The following is a 22,087-nucleotide window of genomic DNA, read 5'->3' as shown; positions in this document are numbered from 1 at the left end:
TATCATTGAGATCCATTTGTAGTCACCATGGCTAGAGCATTCCTTGTCTGCATTTCCTTTCATTCTATCTATGTATCATAACGATGGATGGTTATATTTATGAGGGATGTTTATATCTTTTATGATGGATGGATATATCATGTATGGTGGATGGTTTCATTTATTTTATTGTACTTTGTATCATGGATCCGAGGAGGATGTATTTCTATTTCTACATATGTATATTCTTTTAGCCTTTCATACCCTGTGACATGTAAAGTGGATGATTGAGCATTTCAAATTTTATTTACCAAGAGGCATTTGGAACATATGTATATTATCTAATAGGACATTGTACTTTATAATTATTCTTTCATATGGATGTGGTATTTGATGAACTTTGTATTAATTGAATTTAAATGTGATTTAACGTCTTGGGATCCTTAAGGAATGTAACCTATTATGTATACTTATAGTTGATTATATGTTATTGCTTCCACTACTATGTGTTTGATGTGTATGATTAAACTTTTTTGTTTTAAAAAAAAATATTGGTAAACTTAGTAAAACTTTAGGTTATTTGTTTTGGATCCCTTAGCAGAGCATTACAAGTAAAACAAATGCATAATGGCATCTCTATCTCTCAAGAAAAGTATGCAAGGAAGATCTTGGAGAGGTTCAAAATGTAGAACAGTAAGGCAGCCCCAACACCAACAACAGTAGGTCTAAAGTTAAGTAAGGAAGATTGTAGCAAAAGTGTGAATCCAACACTATACAAGAGCATGGTTGGAAGTTTGATGTATTTGACTACAACTTAGCCAGACATGATGCATGCATAAAGTTTGATTTCCAGATTTATGGAAACACCAAAGGATTTCCATTGGCAAGCAAGAAAGAGGATCCTAAGGTATGTGAATGGTACCAAGGGATTTGGAATTTTGTATACTACAAAAAAAGATTTCAAGTTGGTGGGTTATACAGATAGTGAATGGGTTGGAAGTTTAGATGATAGGAAGAGCACTTGTAGATACATGTTCCATATGGGATCACGTGGAATTTCATGGGCATCCAAGAAGCAACCTATTGTTGCTTAATCTAAAATAGAGGTTGAATACAATGTAACAAGATGTCAAGCTATTGGTTAAGGAGAACCTTGATAGATTTGAATGAAAGGCAAGAGGATGAAACCATAATTTATTGTGACAACATCTCCTCAATTGCATTATCCAAGCATCTAGTATTCCATGGGAGAAGCAAGCATATAGAGATTAGATATCACTTCATCAAAGAGTTGGTGGAGAATGGAGATATCAAAATAGAATTCTGCAAGTCAAAGAAGTAGCTAGTGGACATTTTTACCAAGCCATTAGGCATTGGAAATTTTGTATACCTAAGAGAGTGTCTTGGTGTAGTTAATTTAGATCAAAAGTGATCCTTGTTTGTTTGGCTCAGGACAAAGGGAGAGTGTTCAAATATTTAATGCTATAGGTCAGTTGCCCCTAGAGCCAAATGCCAACCTACCACCCTAATGGCCTGTAGAATGATCAAAAACATTAATGTAGGTAGGTGAGTTCAAATTTGGAAAAGAGGGAGAAAACATTTTGAAGGGAGACAAAAGGAATGAATTAGTTTCATTTGATCAGTTGAAGGAGTTGAAGAGTTGTAGAGTAGAGAAGGAAGAAGTAGAAGTTAATCAATAGATCAAGTGAAAGTGTAGAAGATAGAAGGAAGTTTGTCTCATGCTTGCAGTTTCCCATGTTTCTTCTTTTGTTAGTCTGCAAGTTTTATTGATTCAAGCTATGAAGTAGTGATTTCTAGAGGCATTGTTGTATATAGCCATTAGAGCTGTAAGTTTAAAGTTTAAAGTTTTATTAGTCTAAATACTTTACGATTATTTTAGGGTTTACTGGTTGACATTGAATGCTCCCAAATTGTGTAATAGTTTTATCATATTTAAATAGAAAGTGAGCAAGAAAGAAGGCATACTTAAACCTATTGTTCTTCTTCTATTTATATTTGCATTAGAGAAATTCATTATTTAAATCTTCATCCTTCAACTCTCTAGTTTTAATCATGGAAAAATCCAAGTTGTAAGTCTATTTTAGAGCCCATTTGGTTTGGTCTATATTATGTCCTCTTTGTTGCTCTAACTGAGTTCTATCTGCAGTTTGAACCAAGCTCACTCGCCATCCACTTCTGCCAAGCACCACTTTTTAGTGGCTACTGGGGTCACTTGACATCCCTTGTTGTCGATTTCACTCAGCATACACTTGTGTCGAGTTTCCCTTGTGCACTAAGTTCACTCAGCTTCCTCTTGTGCTAAGATCACTCAGTACCCTTTGCCTATCACTCGGCATCCATTGGTGCCGAGAAAAATTGGCACTTGGGACCTTCATGTGTTGAGAAAAATTATAGGGTTATGATTTATTTTTCACATAGTATCAGAGCTTTGAGGCCCCACATCCATAGTGAGTTAGGGAATTCCTGGCTAACAATAACACCGATGATCTACCAATGCCTCCCAAAAACTACACCCATTTTCAATGATCTACTCGAGCTTACTCGAATCCATCACTTGAAAAACCAAATCACTCTCCATCACCATAACTGCCCAACTAGCTATCACATCCCTCACCACCTCAATATTCTCCATGCCCCTCCCCTTCCCCACAATTTCTTCCTCCCTTACACTTATTGCAAACTTGAACACCTCACTATCACTTAGCTCATGACCGCGCTATACAAGTGAGCACAAAATATCATCCCCCTCTGTAATGTCAACAAGAAATATCAAACTCTATAAAGAAAGACACAATTTTTTTCCTTCCTCTGATTGGTGTTGGGTCTGAAACTACCAGATGAACAATACTATATCATATCTACATCCTCTAGAATAACTATGAAAATTGTACTAGATACACTTTCATTTTCACTCCTAATAAATAAGTTGTCATATATATTTTTGATCTGGTTTGGTTGCATAATTCTTTGGTTATTTTGTTATTTTCATTGTGGTTTTAAGACCCATATATATGAGAATTATAGTTGTATGGATGGGAGTGGCTTACAATAAGTGTTTGGGGTCCACAAGTGGTTGTTGAGATCACTTATTGTATGTAAATCAACAAAGTGGTAACATGATACAATGAATGAGGTTTTTTAAATGAATTAATAAGATATATATTCATCACCTATTTTTGAGTACTTAATTGAGGTCTTGACTAGGATGGTAGTGATAGAATAACTTTATTGAGGTCTTGCATGGTTAGTAGCCTTATTTGTATGAGAGGTTTATTTATGTTTTATCAGCTATGTTTGAGTACTTAATTGAGGTGTTGACTAGGATGGTAGTGATAGAAGATACTTTATTGAGCTCTTGAATGGTTAGTAGCCTCATTGGTATGCGAGGTTTATTGATGTTTTATATGGTCACTTGAGTGTTGATGTCCAACTAGGATGAAACTCAAGGATTAGATGTATGTAATGACACTTCCCTGGATACATCCTAGCTTTCATCCACATGTTGTTCCTTCAAGTTTAGTGTGTATTTCCTATAAATTTAAGTATTGATCTTGAGATTAGATAGACTTATAGGATCTCATCCTTTGATTTGCAAGATTGGTTTTGTGGTTGATATCTATATGGAGTTTGTTGTTATCTCCTCAACATGAAGAGAGTGGTCCTTCTTTCAGTTCTATGAGGTAGGTCGGATGGTAATGTAGCCTTTACTATTGAGATATGTTTTGACTTCATGTACCAATACTGGATTATTCTTGTAATATTTACATTATCATTACTCATCTTTGGACTTTTTTCATCTTCTTATCTTATTATTATGTGTTATTTTTACTTATTGATCATGACACTTTTATGAGATTTATATGTTACTTTAATTTGTATCTAATACCCTGCAACATGTGCAGTGAATGTAGAGTTTTTGGTATTAATTTGGATATTGTATTGGTCAGATTTTTTATTCTCATATGTGATAATGTTCTTAGTCATTCATCTACATTATATGAGATGTGTTTATTAATTATTCTTAGTGGAATTTAATTTATATCCTTGATTCTACATTATGGAACCCTTGAAATTTGTAATCTATATTTTGAGTTGCATTGTATGCATGTATTATCTTGTTGTGACTTGCTTCCACCTTATCAATGAATTGAATTATTTTTACATTATTATTGGTAAACTCTCTCAAAAAAATATTTAGTGAACTTAGTTACATTATTTAGATCAATCTATGTTGGGTTCCCTAGTGGGGCATTATATCATGTGGACTTCACTTTTTGAACTTGAATCATAGCATCTGCATTCATGGCATATTAAAAAAAAAATCATCACTTTTCAAAAAATATTGCCTCTAACTCCTTTTTCTTCACCCCCTCCAATGCCCCCCACACCTAAGCATTTGCTATATAAAACCCCACTCCCTTCCTCTATTTAGGCAATAAATTGCCCCCATTTTAAACCCCCAAATATAAACCCACACCATGTTGTATTGCCCCTTTAGTGAAGACTTTGTAGATGTCCAATTACCAATCCCATAAGATGTTGACACCAAATACTTATGAATAAGTGATTAAGTTATTGTAACTTTATTACATGTCACATACGTGGAAATGGTTAAATTTAAATAAATATTATTGGGACAAATTGGTTTCAAACCACCTTCACTTTTCATTGATTATTTGTTAAAAATTATATTACACAAATTTCTTAATCTATTTTTTGTTGTACTCTAATCATTTGTCTTGCTTGATTTCTAATAGTTTCCCTCTCTTATTTTGTTGAATTTAATTGTTTTATCAATTTGTAACTTTGTCCTTATTATCCTACAAATGTCTTACCCCTTTCAAAATCTTTCTTTATTTTAATTAAAAAATATAATTAATTTTTTTCATCTACTTTTAAAATTTAAATATAAAAATAACTAAAATAGATTTAAAAATTATAATCTAAAAAATCTAATTATTCAATAACTTTTAAAAAATAAAAAAATAAAACAAATAAAACAAAACACTGTCCCGTGATATTTTTCATGAACTTGAAACTTTATATATATGAAGAGTAAGTGCTCCGCAATATCTAGGATCTTCTCTCTATATATTATTGCATTATCTCTTATATTTAATTAATAAATTGTCTTAAAATGCAAGGAGAAAAGATATAATAAACTAGTTGAGATTTGCTGTTACAATCGAAGCGCGATTGATGCAACCTAACCTTTTTAACACTTTTAATAAGAAATTTGCCGTATGCATTTATCATCGTGGAGAACAAGGATTCTTGGCGTATACATTTTCCTTCGCCATTTCTATGCATTGTGAAGACCGTCTATAACGCTGCATTTCATCTTTGAACAAAATACTAAGCGGAGTTATCAAGATTGCATCTCAGTTCATCATGCTATTTATATAGGGAGTGTTGCGTAGTGATAATCATTCCACTTACAATGGCCACCTTTTACATAAGCTATCTTCAGCTCTCCATGCTTTTCCTTCTGATAATAACTTATGCCCAAATATTATGCTCTGCAGGGCAAGATGCAAAGGTATATTTTTGGAGTTCGTGATTTTCTTATTTTATAATATTAGATTTATGTTTCTTATTTAAACTGTGAAAAAGCTTTTTTATGATAATATTTCAAATCACTCTATCAAACTATATTCTTTATCAATTATCTTTTACTAAATACACAATATTTGCAACAATATTTCAGCTTTATGTGGTCTACATGGGCAGCACTCCCGCACAAGAAAATGGAGAGCCTTACACAGCAGGAGTTTCATTACACCTTGAAATGCTTCAAACTGTGCATGGAAGGTTATAATATATCTTATCTATTCTTAAATAGAATTTTGAGTAACAATTAAATTATACTTTTATTTTGGTGTGAAACGTTGTGATCTGTTAAGTTCAAATAGAAGGGGCCTCCCAACCAACCAGAAAAAGCATCAACTCATTAAAACAGTTCAAAAAGAATTTGATTTGTTATTATTATTGTATTATGACATTTAACATTCTTGATTATTTGTAGTTGTAATTGATTGTTTTATTCACCTCTTTGTGTAAGGTTCTACGTCTCTGATTTATAACTGTGATAAAAAAAAAAAATTCCATGATTATAAAGATATTCTAAGATAATTTTATATAATTGTAATGTTGTATCCATAAGGCAGCAGAGAAATCATTGAAGCCGTGCTTTCTTCATCTCAGGCCCAACAGCTCTCAAGTAAAAGAAACAATTAATTTATTTCAATGGCGTGGTCTCAGTGTTCGAAAGCAAGAAGCTGAAAACCTTCACAACAAGATCATGGGATTTTGTTGGCTTTCCTGCATCTGCTCAGAGAAACAATTTGGATTATCAGAACGATATCATCATTGGTGTTTTGGACACAGGTGAAATTATCAAAACAAGGAAAGCTTTCTGCTTGATAGAAACTTTTTATGGACTTCTCAACTTCCATTTTAATTAAAATTTTAATTACAAAGACTAGTTTTATCATTGATTGTTAAAAAAAAATTGTAGTTTTATCATTGAAAACACTAGTTTTACCATTGACTTTTTAAAAAAATGTTGTGTTGTAGGAATATGGCCAGAATCAGAAAGTTTCAGTGATGTTGGATTTAGCCCAGCACCATCTAAATGGAAGGGTGGATGCCAGACAACATCAGACTTTACTTCCTGCAACAAGTTAGACTCATGCATGCTCTTTTTTGTTATTATAAATAGTATTAGTATTCATTGATTAACTTATTAAATTTATGTATATTTTCTCCACATATATTGTAAATGTACATTAATATACATGTATGATTTTTTATCTTAGTTTTTACTTCAAACATAATATCTCATAAGTCTATATCTCTCCTACTTATCAAGTCTATATATGTTTCTACCAAATTTTTTTTTTTAAATTAAAAACTATACACCTTTTTAGCTCAACTTAAATTGGTTTTTAACATTATTTTTCATATGCTAAATTAAGTTTGTATTATTTTTTTATTTTAATAAAAATAATTTATTGCACTAATAAAATTTTAAAACATCTTTAAATGTAGAAATAAATAACCTTCCACTTATGTGTTGGAATATTAAATGCATATTGATGTTTGTCCCTGGAACCAAATGCTCACCTACCACCAGAACAGCCAAAAAAATTAATATGGGTAGGTGAGTTTTCAAATTTGGAAAAGAGGGAGAATTTTTGTGTGGTAGAAGACAAAAAGAATGTCACACATTCATTCGACCAGTTGGAAGAAGAGCAGATTAGAGAGTTGTAGATAAGAGAAAGAAGAAAGGAAGTGATCAGTAGATCAGTCGTTGCAGAGATAGAAGGAATCGTTGTCGTGCCTACAGTTGCATGTGTTTCTTCCTCTGTTCATTTTGTAAGTTCATTATTATTGGATTTGTCTTGTTGAAGCACTAATTTCTCTAGGCACCATTGTATGCAGCCATTAGAGCTGCAAGTTTAAAGTTTTGACGTATTGAAATTGTTCAAGTTTTAGGGTTATTTTAGGATTTTCTGGTTGAAGCCAAATGCTCCCAGATTTTGTAATATTTTTAATCAAAGTTGAATAGAAAACAAGTAGGCATACTTGAATCCATTGTTCTTCTTCTATTCATTGCATTTGAGAAGTTTGTTTTGAAGCTTCAAGCTTTGGCTCTCTGGTTTTAATGGTGGAAACATTCACAATGAAATTTCTCTAAGTTATAATTTTTTTAGTTTGAGTCGAGCTCACTCGGCATCCATTGTTGTCAAGCATTGCTCTTTGTGTGCCAAGCTTACTAGGATTCTTCTTGTGCCGAGCTAACTTGGAACCTATTGCCTGTCACTCGACACCTTCACGTGCTGAGCAAACTGCCACTCAACTCCTTAAGGTGCCCCGTGTCTCTCAACCTCTTCTAGACTGATGTGAGAGTTAGAATTCCCAATATGGTGTGATTCATTGGGCTTGTATAAGGGGGGCTGGCAAGTAGAATCCATACGTTGATGGCCTCCATATTCAAAAGACTCTACTGCCCGAGTGGAGTAACACTGTGAGCAGAAGCATCAACTTGTCGTGTGGAATAGAGTGATTTTGGTAAGTTTGTTCACTGCAGTTTTTATATCCATCATAGTCCATGTTACATCCATCATAGTCCATGTTACATAAGGGAGCAGAGATACGAAGTGGCCCTAATTTAGGAAGGAGACTGTGATTGACTTGTGTGGAGTCTACAGAAGTTTGGGTGAAATCCTTGTTTAAAATATTTCCTCTATCAAGCTAATGAAGATGCTCTATCTGTTGTGGTGATGGCAAAGTATGAGAAGAAGACACTGAATCACTGTTAACACTAGGAAATGGAGTTAAAATAGAGGTAGGAGTTGAAATTACAGGCTGAGACTGAGACTGTGAATTTAATGAAGAATTATTCTCATTAAATAAAGGCATAGGAATAAAATCTTCAACTATTCTTTCTTGTGATGCTGATTGAAGTGCCGGAAACTTTTTCTCATTAAATACCACATCTCAACTCCTTACAATCTTCTTTGCAATAGGATCCCATAATCGAAATTTGTACTGATCTTCACCATAACCCAAGAAGATACATTCTTGTGATTTTCAATCCAGCTTGCTTCTTTTTTCCTTAGGAACATGAACAAATGCTTGACACCCGTACACTCGAAGATGTGAATAGGAAATCCTTCTGCCCAGCCATTCCTCCTCCAAAATTTCAAAGTCCAAACGAGATGAAGGACTTTGATTAATCAAGTATATTTCTGTATTGTAGGCTTTCCGCCCAGAATTCTTTTCCTAAACTGGCATTAGATTGCATACATCGAACTTTCTCAAGTATAGTTTGATTTAATCTTTCCATTGCCCTATTTTCTTGAGGGGTGAATGGTACAACTTTCACCCGTTGAATACCATGATCTACACAAAAGTTATCAAACTCCAAGGAACAAAATTCACCTCCATTATCTGATTTTAAACATTTAATTTTGTGCCCACTCTGATTTTCAACAAGAGCTTTAAAAATTTTGAATTTGGAGAAAACTTCAGACTTTCTAGATATCATATAAACCCAAACCTTTCTAGTACAATCATCAAGAAAGGAAACAAAGAAATTTGCGCCTCTATGAGAGGTTACATCTATTGGACCGAAGACATCCGAGTGCACCAACTCCAATGGTGTTGTCTTCTTATCATGACCATGTTTCAAAAAACTAACACGCTTTTGTTTTCCATGAAGACAGTCTTTGCAAAATTCTAAATCTGCTGATTGGAGACCCGGAAGTTGCTCTCTATTAAGCATAACCTCTAACCCCTTCTTGCTCATGTGGCCTAATCTTTGATGCCAAAGTGCGGCACGTTGTCCGCAACAGTCGTTGCAGCTCCCACCTCATCATTAGTTTCTACAACATCTAGATTGCCAACTTTATCCCCTTTGGCAATAACCATGGAACCCTTGGTAATTTTCCATGTGTCCGTGAGGAGTGTAAGAAAACCTTGAGCATATAACTGACTGACGGAAATCAAATTTTTTTTTAATTTGGGAACATGCCTAACATCTTGAAGCAATAATTGAGCACCTCCTTTAATTGATAACAAAATATCACCCTTTCCTATGATTTCACAAGGCTTGTTATCACCCAAAAAAACATTCCCAAATTTACCTTCCTTGTAGTTTGTGAAGATTTCGCTGCAACAAGATGCATGAAATGAAGCCCCGGGGTCAATTACCCATGAATTCAAAGTTGTTTCACTTGACACAAGAACCAAAACACCATCACCGAGATCATGAATGATGTTTGCTCCGCTATCTAAAACTTTTTCTTGAGTTCTTTTGCAGTCCTTTTTGACATTACCAGCCTTTCCACAAAACCAACAACCATTTTCTCTACCTCGGGACTGCGACCTTCTAGCTAATTGTGATCTTCGGTTGTTATTATTTCTGCCTCTATGCTAAGTTCTTCCTCTATTTTTCGTACTAACCATTGTTAGTGCATCGCCGGATGAAGACTCTTTATTAGTTCTCCTCATGTCTTCACTAAGCAACATAGAGGCTACCTCATCGTAGACCAGCTTGTTTTTGTCGATTACGAAAGTGCTAATTGCTATTACCACACCATCTTAGCTATCTGGTAAGGAACATAACAAGATGACCACCTTATTTTCATCGTCTTGAGGCATACCAATGGAGTGTGCTTGACATAAAAGAGTATTTAACTCATTTATGTGATTCGACATCATTGTTCCTTCCTTCATCTTCAATTTGTAAAGCTTCTTCATGATGAAAATTTTGTTTGCAACAGATGCCGTTTGATACATACTATGAAGTTTTTCCCATACGTCCTTTGTTGATGTTTCATTGTTCGCATTGAACAACACATTTAGAAATAGCAAAAGAAAAATCTCTACCATTGCCTTCTCATCAATTTTAGTCCAATCTTCATCTAACATGGCGGTAGCCTTCTTTGCTTTACCTTCAATTGCTATTGCAAGATAATGATTGACCAAAAGTGATCGCATCTGTACCTTCCACAAGCTAAAATTCTTTCCTGAGAATTATTGCACTCTTGTTTCCTCCATGACTTCCGAAAATAGCAGCAGAAAGCTCAGGAAGAGCAGATGGAGCAAGTAGCTCACAAAATACTTTAAAAAGAAGTAAGAGAAACTACAACTCAAATAGGAGTAATGTAGAATGCTACTATTGTCATAAGTATGGGCATTATGCAAGTGAATGCTGAAAGAAGCAAAATGATCAATCAGGACAAACAAATGTGGCTGATGTGAACATGGGAAGTGGAAACAATGCCACTACCTTCATCATGTGTAATGTTGGTGAAGATGGAAGCCCTAAGGTTTGGTACCTCGACAGTGGATAGCAACCACATGAGTGGCAATGAAACCTTATTTTTATTCATTGAAAAGAGTTTCAAATCTGAGATTAAAATGGGTAATAATGGAACCCTACCAATAGTGGGCAAAGGATCTATTATGGTTCGCACCAAGCAAAGTGAGAAGAAGGAAATACAAAATGTGTATTTTGCCCCTGGTATGAAGCACAATTTGATGAGCATTGGTTAGCTCATTCAAAATGGGTACAAAGTGCTAATAAAAAATGACACGTGTCTCATTAATGAAAAGGACGGGAGCAAGAACTTACTTGCAACAGTTCAAATGACAAAGAATAGAATGTTTTCCTTGAGGATAGAGACATGTATCTCATCTGAAGTTGGTGCTACATCTCAACACAATCAGCTCTAAGGAGTGTGATTGAAGACCCTTCATGGCTATGGCACCTCAGGTATGGTCATCTTGGCAATGCTTGTTTAAATTTGTTGTCAAATAAAAGAATGGTAGAAGGTTTGCCACAAATAAAAAATTCATGTGAAATGTGTGAGGCTTGTATTTTGGGTAAGCAACATAGGCTTCCCTTTAATTCTGAAAATTCTAGGAGGGCTAGATATCCATTAGAGTTAGTTCATACTGACCTAGTCAGTCCTATGCAAGTTACTTCCATTGGGGGGAGTACTTATTTCATGACATTTATTGATGATTTTAGTCATAGGACATGGGTTTATTTTTTGAAATCAAAATATGAAGCATTTGATAAGTTTATTGAGTTCAAAGCCCAGGCTGAAAGAGAATGTGGACACTATATCAAAATCCTAAGATCAGATAGAGGAGGGGAGTATACCTCCAATTCTTTTGTAAATTTTTGCAGGAAACATGGTATAAAGAAAGATCTCACAACCAGCTATACACCATAGTAGAATGGAGTGGCTGAAAGAAAGAACAGGACCATTGTTGAAATGACAAGGAGCATGATGAAAGAGAAATGTCTCCCAACTAAATTTTAGGGAGAGGTTGTGGCAACAGCAGTTTACCTAATTAATAGGTGTCCTACAAAGGCAGTTTGTGATAGAATTTCAATGGAAGCATGGTCACCAGGAAGATGGACAGTTGAACACCTAAGGGTGTTTGGATGTGTTGCATATGCACATGTGCCTAAAAATAAAAGGTAAAAATTGGATGACAAAGGTGTGAAGTGCATCTTCACAGGGTATAGCTCATAATCAAAGGCATACAGATTGTATGACCCATTGAACAACAAGATGATTCTCTTAAGAGATGTTGAATTTCATTAAAATCAGTCATGGTATGGACCGACTAATGAATCACCAAACACCTCAAGTAAAGTACCAATTATGAGTGAAGAGGATGCTAATGAATAGCAAGAAGAAGGAGCAAATAGAAGAAAAGGCAAGCAACCTCAGTCATTGTCAAGCTCCTCTAGGCATGACCAAGTGTCAATGCCGAGTAACAGTGAAGATCGAGCTAGTCGGCAAAGCAGCAATAGTGAAGATTCTGATCTCACACTCTCCTCCTTGTTACCAAGAAAGACCAAGAGTCTTAGGGAGATATACCAAGATGAAAGGTATGAAGATTATGATGAGAGTGTTAATTTTGCATTATTTTCTCATAGTGATCCAATATATTTTGAAGAAGTTGTTAAGGAGAAGAAATGGTGTAAGGCCATGGATGAGGAGATAGATGCTATAGAAAGGAATGAGACATGGGAGCTAACTGAATTGCCTCCCAGCAAGCAAGTGATTGGAGTGAAATGGGTCTACCAGATCAAATGCAATGCTAAAGTCAAGATTGATAGGCATAAGGCAAGGCTGGTAGTCAAGGGCTACAAACAACAGGATGGCAAAGATTATGATGAGACATATGCCCTGGTTGCAAGAATGAAAACCGTGTGTGCTATCATAGCAATTGTAGCTCAGCACAAATGGATGTGAAGTCCACCTTTCTAAATAGTATATTGAAAGAAGAAGTCTATGTGGAGCAGCCACCTGGTTATGAAGTTGCAGGTAAAAAACACAAAGTATATAGATTCAAGAGAGCTCTTTATGGGCTCAAGCAAGCTCCATAGGCATGGTATAGAAGGATTGACTCATATTTGATGAGAAATGGCTTTGGCAAAAGCAATGGTGAGCCTACTCTCTACATCAAAGCAGCAAATAGAAATGTGTTGGTTGTTGTCTTGTATGTAGATGATTTAATTTTTACTGGTAATGACAAGGCTCTAATAGGTGAGTTCAAAAAGGCTATAAAAAATGAGTTTTAAATGATAGACCTAGGTCTCTTGAAGTACTTTCTAGGCATAGAAGTAAAACAAATGCAAAATGGCATCTTCATCTCTCAAGAAAAATATGCAAGGCAGATTTTGGAGAGACTCAAAATGTAGAACAGTAAGGCAGCCCCACACCAACAGTAATAGAGTTGAAGTTGAGCAAGGAAGACTTTAGCAAGAGAGTGGATCCTACACTATACAAGAGTATGATTGGAAGTTTAATGTATTTGACTGCAACTCGGCCACACTTGATGCATGTAGTGAGTCTAATTTCTAGATTTATGGGAACACCAAAGGATTCCCATTGGCAAGTGAGAAAAAGGATCCTAAGGTATGTGAAAGGTATCAAGGGATTTGAAATTTTGTATAATGCAACAAATGAATTTAAGTTGATAGGTTATACTGATAGTGATTGGGTTGGAAGTATAGATGATAGAAAGAGCACTTCTAGATATGTATTTCATATGGGATCAGGTGCAATTTCATGGGCATCCAAGAAGCAACCTATTGTTGCTCAATCAACAATAGAGGCTGAATATATAGTAGCAAATGCAGCAGCATGTCAGGCTATTTGGTTAAGGAGGATCTTGAGAGATTTGAATGAAAGGCAAGAGGATGCAACCACAATTTATTGTGACAACATCTCATCAATTGCATTGTCCAAGAATCCAGTCTTCCATGGTAGAAGTAAGCATATTGAGATCAGATATCATTTCATCAGAGAGTTGGTTGAGAATGGAGATATCAAAATAGAATTTTGTAAGTCTGAGTAGCAGCTAGCAGACATTTTCACAAAGCCATTAGGCATTGGAAGTTTTGTGCACCTAAGAGAGTGTCTTGGTGTAGTTGATCTAAATCAGCAGTGATCCTTGTTTGTTTGGCTTGGGACAAAGGGGGAGTGTTGGAATATTAAATGCATATTGACATTTGTCCCTGGAGCCAAACGCCCACTTACCACCCCTGACAGATTGCAAAACAGCTAGAAAAATTAATACAGGTAGGTGAGTTTTCAAATTTGGAAGAGGGGAAATTTTTGTGTGGTAGAAGACAAAAGGAATGTCACACATTCATTTGACCAATTAGAAGAAGAGTAGATCAGAGAGTTGTTGAGAAGAGAAAGAAGAAAGGAAGTGATCAACAGATCAATCGTTGTAGAGACAAAAGGAATTGTTGTCGTGCCTGCAGTTGCACATGTTTCTTTCTTTGTTCATTCTGTAAGTTCGTTATTGTTGGATTTGTCTAGTTGAAGCAGTGATTGCTCCAAGCACCATTGTATGCAGCCATTAGAGCTACTAGTTTATAGTTTTGAAGTTGTTCAAGTTTTAGGGTTATTTTAGGGTTTTCTGGTTGAAGCCGAATGCTCCCAAATTTTGTAATATTTTTAATCAAAGTTGAATAGAAATCAAGCATGCATACTTGAATCCATTGTTCTTCTTCTATTCATTGCATTTGAGAAGTTTGTTTTGCAACTTCAAGCTTTGGCTCTCTAGTTTTAATGGTGGAAACATTCACGATGAAATTTCTCTAAGTTATAATTTTTTCCAGTTTGAGCCGAGCTCACTCGGCATCCATTGTTGCCGAGCATTGCCCTTTGTGTGCCGAGTTTACTCAGCTTCTTCTTGTGCTGAGATAACTCGCAACTACCAATTGCTTCTTCTTGTGCCCAGCTAACTTGGCACCTACTGCCTGTCACTCGACACCTTCACATGCCGAGAAAACTGGCACTCAGCTCCTTAAGGTGCCGAGCAAACTGGCACTTGGCAATAATGAGTGCCGAGCGAAAAAAATTTAAGTTTGTGAATTGATTTTATTTCTCACATTATGTAGCTGAAAATGTGGCTAATTTATTAGGAAACTTGTGGGGGCAAAGTATTATCGTAGTTTTTCAGATGATCCACCACCTAAAGGAGATTATTTCTCAGCAAGAGATGGAGTTGGGCATGGCACACACACCTCCTCTACTGCTGCTGGAAATCATATAAACAATGCAAGTCTCTTTGGAATTGCTCAAGGAGATGCACGAGGTGGGATCCCTGGTGCAAGAATTGCTATGTACAAGGTTTGTTGGGCTGATGGATATAGTGACGCAGACATTCTTGCAGCATTTGATGATGCCATATATGATGGCGTAGACATTATTTCTGTCTCACTTGGCACAGATTTTCCTCCTGACTACTTTGAAGATTTCATTGCAATTGGATCATTTCATGCAATGAAGAGGGGAATTTTGGTATCAAATTCAGCTGGAAATTCAGGACCTTATAGATCTACTGTTGCGAATTACTCTCCATGGTCTCTAACTGTGGCTGCAAGTACCGTGGATCGCAAAATGGATGCTGAGCTTCTTTTAGGAAACAACTTGTCTATAGAAGTAAATATCTCTCCTCTATGAAAAAATTCTCCTTGACTTTTTTTTTAAATGTTTCTTAATGCCTGATTTCAATTGTGTTTAATCTCTATAGGGAATTTCTGTAAACACATATACTATGGATCAACCATGGTATCCTTTAGTATATGGAGGAGACGTTGTTAATGTATCTGGAGGCTTTAGTTCTGGCGACTCTAGGTAATAAAAATATTTTGTATACAAATTTTGAAGGATAAATTAAATTAAAGGATAGTATAGGAAAATATTATTTTTCTCACCAATGAAAGGAAACTTTTCATTATAAATAATTTATATTTTGATAAGGAATTTTATAAATATTGTTTTGTACTTTTAATTTTCAGTACCTGTGCATTAAATGCTCTGGATAGCACCAAAGTGAAGGGAAAGATTGTGCTTTGCAACTACACTAGTGACCCACCAGATTATTCAGTTTTTATTGGTGGTGGAATTGGTACCATTATCGTCTTAGATGATTTTAATGACACGACTTTTATTTGGTTAAACCCTGCAACTGTGATAACGAATAAACAAGCAGAACATGTATTGTCTTACATCAACTCTACAAGGTAACTATTTTAAATGGATACTTTATAGTAATCAAATAGATATGTTGGTAACCAAGGTGGTTGATAAATTTTTATTTTTTTAATTAGCTCTCTTATTGCAAAAATTCAAAAAACTACAACTCCCAAATCATTGGCACCCATTGTAGCTTTTTTCTCATCCCGTGGCTTCAATCCAATTACTTTTGACATTCTCAAGGTAATTTTTTTTCTTCGTGATATCAGATTGAGTTTCAAATCTCACATTTTATCAAACATAATTTGTGTAAAAAATAATCTAAAATGTAATTAGAAATGAGATACAATATATAGTAAATATAAATATTCTGAGTCACAGAACATAATATAATCTTATAATATGAAATCAAATTATCATTCATAATCTTTAATATTGAAAAAGATTGTTATAATGATTCATAATTTAATAGAAGAATGTAATGGTTTCAATAATTTTCAATGTATAAGTTATCTAATGTATAAATTGTTGAAAAACAATTTAAATAATATAACTTAATTGTAAACTATTATTACAAAGTCTCACCATATATCCTTGTATGGTTAGCCTGATATTACAGCACCAGGAGTGGACATTCTTGCATCATGGCCAAGAAATGCTTCACTTACTGAAAATGGAGAAGATACAAGGATTTCTGACTTCAATATAATATCTGGAACTTCCATATCATGTCCACACACAGCAGGAGCTGCAGGATTTGTTAAGTCATATCATCAAGATTGGTCTGCTGCTGCTATTAAATCAGCTCTAATGACTACAGGTAATGTATACTATTCACCTCTTATCAAACACCTTCATTGTTGCTAAGGTTTTAATTATTTCTTTAAAAAAAAACAATTTTGTTAAAAACATTATGTTTAAAAGTTTTCAAATCTACCTTTAACAATATGTATTATCATCCCAAAAGATCTTTAACAATAGAAAAGGAAAATTCCTATATTGAAAATAATAGATTAAAATACTAACACATATACTTAATTTTTCACCTTGGAATGCAGCATTTGTAATGGATCCAACTGGAGATGCAGAATTTGGGTATGGGGTCGGGCAAATAAATCCAATGAAGGCCATCAATCCAGGGCTTATCTATGATGCAGGACTAGGTGATTATATCAATTTCCTTTGTAAGGAAGGTTACAATGATACCGCTTTACGTTTCATTACCGGAGATTTCAGTACTTGTGACTCCATAGAACCATCTACAAATGGAGCAACAGAACTAAACTACCCTTCAATAATGGTTGCTACTAGTCCAGGAAAAGCTTTCAAAGCTGAAATACCTAGAACTGTTACCAACGTAGGAGATACCGTGAGTACATACAAGGCCATTTTATCCGTGCCCTCTGGAATAACTGTGACAGTTGTACCAGATACACTTTCATTTTCGCTCCTAAGTAATAAGTTGTCATATAATGTCACAATTGAAGGTGGATCTATGCCTGGTGACACATTAGTTTCAGGTGCCCTAACTTGGAGTTATGGGAATTACACCGTCAGAAGCCCAAGCACTGTCTATGCTCTTCCCGATGACCTAAGTAAATAGGTCAACACTTATTTTGTTCATCAGGGAAAACTATAGGTTAAAACCGATTTATATGTGCTCTCTCCAGCTTATTTGCGTTTTCAATATTATTTTCAAGAGTTGAATTGACAACTCTGAGCTAGATAAGCTCTTTTGATTTTTACATAACTGACAGCTCTTTGTATTTATTGAAAGAAAAAATAATTTATCTTAATTAATGTCGATAGGCATTCTACAATGACAGAGAGTGGAATGGTGGGGAGTGGATGGTGTGAGCGTGTTAATGTTATCATTTATTCTTTTAGGTTAAATTTGACAACCATCTACATGTCAAAAGTTTATAAATAGAATATACTTTTAAAAACAATTTAATAATACCAGATAAAATATCTATTTAAATTATAATGTTTTGGAGATATAACTCATCCATTTTTCAAAAAATTAAAATAAAAAGCTTAAGTTAGTTAAAAACTAAATAAATGGAGATAAAGGAAATATAAATAATTTTAGATGTACTAAATTAAATTATAATTATTTTGTGTGAATATTTCTTTAGATAAATTTATTTAAGATATCTATACTAGCTTCTAATCTTCATTCATCATTCACTTTGATCTTATTTTCAATTATAATCTTCTTTGTTATATTTAGATTAAGTTTTAATATGTGATCATATTAAGTCATCCATGAATTTTTAGCTCAAGTGACACTTTGTGATACTATAATATCTTGCCTAAACTTAGATCTATTTTCATATGTATCTTTGTTATTTTAGATAGTGGATTGCAAGACAACTATGCTAATTAAGTTTACTTTTGATGATTAATTAGATTTAATTAGACTTTATTTAACTCACCTATCTTTCTCTTGTTCTATCTTGGCATGTCCTTTTTGGACCTAAAAATATAGTTTGACTAGATTCAATTGCTTTCACTTAGCTTAGATAAGTATGTTTCACAATTTATGTTTGTGGAACAAGATAAAATTTCAAGTAAAAAAATTATTTATCTCATAGAATATGATTTGTATTGTGTATCTTAAGAAAATCTCAAAATAGCTAAAACATCTAATCTAAAATATTTTAGAAGATTATTGATTTCTATGATAGCTTTCCTAAAAATGTTCATACATATATTTTGATTATACTTACAAAAGCATATGCCAATGATGAATTAATGTTCTTAGTCTTTTATTTTGAGTTCCTATATTTTATTATTATATTCACCAATGGAAACATATCAAGGCCAAGGTTTAGTAAGAAGTTGGTAGGTTGGAAAGGTACCACCTTTACCCAAGCTAAAAAATGTCTTTTGGTGAAGTCCACTCTTCAAAATCTTCCAATGCATGCCTTGAGTCTCTTTGGGATCCTGGTAAAACATGTTAACAAAATGGAAAAGATACAGAGAGATTTTTTGTGGTTTGGCCTAGAGGAATATAAAAGATACCCTCTAGTGGCCTAGGATAATGTATGTCTCTCCAAGTGCTATGGAGGGCTAGGAATCAAAAAACTTAGGCATCTCAATAATGCACTTATAGCTAAGCAGGTATGGTGAATATTTAACAGTACTAGGGAATGGAGGGATATTTTGGTGGAGAAGTATATTAGGAGGATGTCTAAAAGGTTTTTGCTCAATGACTCTGACATTCCAAATGGTTCAGTTATTTGGGATGGGATCTTAAAGGCAAGAACTTTGGCTAACTCTAAGGCCAATGGAAAGTGGGAAATGGATAAAACATCGTCTTCGGGCATGATAATTGGCTAATTCAAGGTCCTCTCATTAATAACCCTACATATGATAATTGGGCCAATTCTTGTATAAGGTTTTTCAGAATGAAAGTAAGAGACTATAGAATGGACCAAGGATGGAGAAACCTATCTTTGATTTCGAATGATCTTAAGCTAATAATGGTGATGTTGAATTCTTGCTTTTTGAATAATAATAAGGATAAATTGGTGTTGGAGGTAGTCCTAGTGGATCATACTTGGTGGCCTCAGGGTGCAACTCCTTTTGGAGTCTGAAGGAGAAATCTCTTTGGGCTAAGGCCTGGTTGCCTGTCCTTACTCCAAAAATTAATATTTTCTTTTGGTTGATGCTTCAAGATAAAATTCTCACTCTGGATAATTTGGAAAAAAGAGGTTAGTATATCCCTAATAGATGTATTCTTTGCGAGCACCACTTGGAGATAGTTAATCACATTTTCATCCATTCCCTTATTCAATGGAGGTTTGTGAATATCTCACCAAAAACTATGGGGTAAGCTAGTGCAAGCTAGGAAATGTCCTGGACTTCTTTTTTTAGTGGGATAGCATGAACAAAGGCACAAAATTGCATAGTATTAGCTTATGGACTTTTCCCCACTTCTGTTGGGGAGTTTGCACAGAGAGAAACAATCAAATTTTTAGAGATAGGGAGGCTCGTGCTTATGTGCTTGCGGATAAAATCAAGAGAACTATGAGAGAAAAAATTGTTATAAGGGTGGAGATATTGATGAAGGAGGTAAGAGTAAGGAAAGGGAAAATGACAGGAGATTGAAAAGATAGGAGGTGAAGTGGAAACTCAACCCCCCCCCCCCCCCCCGCAAAGGATGGCATAAAGCAATTTTGATGGAGAAGCTAAAGGTAACCCTGGTCATTTGGGATGTAAGGGCATCATTAGAAATAGCCATGGTGTGGGTGTTTCTGCTCTATCCTATCCCTTGGGAAATTAGACAAACCACTATGCGGAAGCTAGTGCTTCTCTCCACACTATTAATCTGGCTCTGGAGGTGGGAGTAAAAAGCCTATGGCCAGAGAGGGACTCATACAATATCATCAAATGCATTAAAGGAGTTCTCCAACCTACCTAGACCATTGCAAATATAGTGGAAGAAATCTGTATAACACTTGAAAATTTTGAGAATGTCCATGTCAGCCACGAGTACAAGAAGTCTAACTTGATTGCTGATTAGTTTTCCAAAGAGGCACCAAAGAAAGAAATGGTGATGATATGGAACACTAGAGAGAATATTTTTTCAGTTGGAAAAGGCATAATCGATCAAGAGAGCATCTAGGGAGGTACAGGTGAAATCCCTAGTTAATTATAGGAACTAATGCAAACATGTGTGAAAGCCAATGCATTTATGGAAAATAGAGGAGGAGTTGACAGATGACGCATTCAATGTCTAATTGCCATGCTTTATGGGTTTCTTATTTTCTTTAACATTTCACTAGAACTGAAAGAAAAGGCAATTTTTGACTAAACAAATAGAAGCTAGAGAAAAGAGAGGAGAGGACTATGTTTTTGCTAAAGGGTATTACTCAATTTATTAGGATGGTGGGAGAATAGAGTAGAAGAGAACTAGTGGGAGAGGTGGAAAAATGGAAACAAAGAACCAAGGTCTAGGAGAAACTTGAAAAGGGTGGCATTGCAAACTACATTCCCAAGCTTCATGGGTATGATTCAGCAATTACCAATCTCATGGTAGATTCTTGGAAGGATGGTAGGGTTAAATTTGATGGTGTCTTGCATCATGTAAATGTGGAAGTCATTGCCAATGTCACAAAAATACCTGATGAGGGTTTAAAGTTTTACAAAGACAAAAGAATTCTGCGAATCTGGTGAAGGATTTTTCCATGAACATAGATGAGGAGGTAGTGAAGAGTGAGACTTACTATGAGATGGAATCAATCAAGAAGCTCTGGAGGTTATGTGCTGAGGGCTATTATCAAGTTTATTTCTTTGGACACGAGGTTTGATAGGGTTACAACCCATCATTTTGTTTTGCTCAATCATTTTCATTATGGGGTTAATATTTCTTTTCCTTTTTACCTATATTCTTCCATGAACAAAAATATTTTGGGGTATAAGAAAAAACCTAGTGCTAACTTGGCCCTGCATGAGGGGTTAATTCTTTTTCTCTATGGATATTTCAAAGCTCATTCTAGGAGAAAATCTTTGGCTCAAGTTGTGGTTTCTTTGGAGGACATGGGGAGCTCCAATTTCTCCTCAGATATGGAGGAAATCAAGAGCTTAAGCTCAAAAGAGGAGGAAAAGTATCATTCATCAAGGAAGAAAACTAGGGGAAGAGACAAGGATACTCCTACTCCAAGTAAAGTTCCCTACAAGAAAAGTTCTAGGGGTCATGTGTCCAAAATAGCTAGTTAGGGGGAAGAAGATTACAATGAGGAAGGAGAAGATATGGATATAGAGGATGAGAAAAGGGGGGAGCATGTAAAGATTACAAAGGAGCCAATTGCTAACCCAAAAAAGAAGAAAGAGAGGAATAAAGAGGAGAAAATGCCTCTGAAGGGGAAAAATGATACAGCTCTAGAGATCTTTTTGCCCCTCCCCTTCCCATTTCCCCATAGGAGTAGGAAAAGGAGAATATGGAGGAGGGAAGTGGTGAGGTTGTTATAAAAGATAGGCATATGGCTTGGAGAAATTTCAACACCAGAACCTCAAAAATGGGGATTGTAAGAGAAATTATGAATCCTCAA

General features: G+C 35.0%; 1 protein-coding gene across 1 annotated transcript; it reads left to right on the top strand.

Annotated features, from left to right (window-relative positions):
* Positions 1-5,440: 5,440 nt before the first annotated feature.
* On the top strand, positions 5,441-17,631 carry LOC149538172 (cucumisin-like). Its single transcript, XM_089802425.1, has 10 exons — positions 5,441-5,539; positions 5,708-5,800; positions 6,228-6,387; positions 6,577-6,682; positions 14,972-15,491; positions 15,583-15,686; positions 15,851-16,075; positions 16,163-16,271; positions 16,635-16,848; positions 17,087-17,631. The coding sequence occupies exons 1-10, from the start codon at positions 5,441-5,443 to the stop codon at positions 17,629-17,631; spliced, it is 2,175 nt and encodes a 724-aa protein (XP_089658551.1).
* Positions 17,632-22,087: the final 4,456 nt, after the last annotated feature.

The sequence above is a fragment of the Cupressus sempervirens genome, chromosome 9, assembly GCF_028749045.1.
Source record: "Cupressus sempervirens isolate cs-2001-9-10 chromosome 9, ASM2874904v1, whole genome shotgun sequence".
In the NCBI taxonomy this organism is placed as follows: domain Eukaryota; kingdom Viridiplantae; phylum Streptophyta; class Pinopsida; order Cupressales; family Cupressaceae; genus Cupressus; species Cupressus sempervirens.
Note: the sequence above shows the minus strand (reverse complement) of the source record. Positions and strands in the feature narration are given on the sequence as shown.

Coding starts and splice junctions, on each gene's coding strand:
- LOC149538172 (XM_089802425.1), top strand. CDS start 5,441: ATGGCCACCTTTTACATAAGCTATCTTCAGCTCTCCATGCTTTTCCTT. Junction 6,683..14,971: donor GACTTTACTTCCTGCAACAA/GTTAGACTCATG, acceptor CTAATTTATTAG/GAAACTTGTGGGGGCAAAGT. Junction 15,687..15,850: donor TTTAGTTCTGGCGACTCTAG/GTAATAAAAATA, acceptor TTTAATTTTCAG/TACCTGTGCATTAAATGCTC.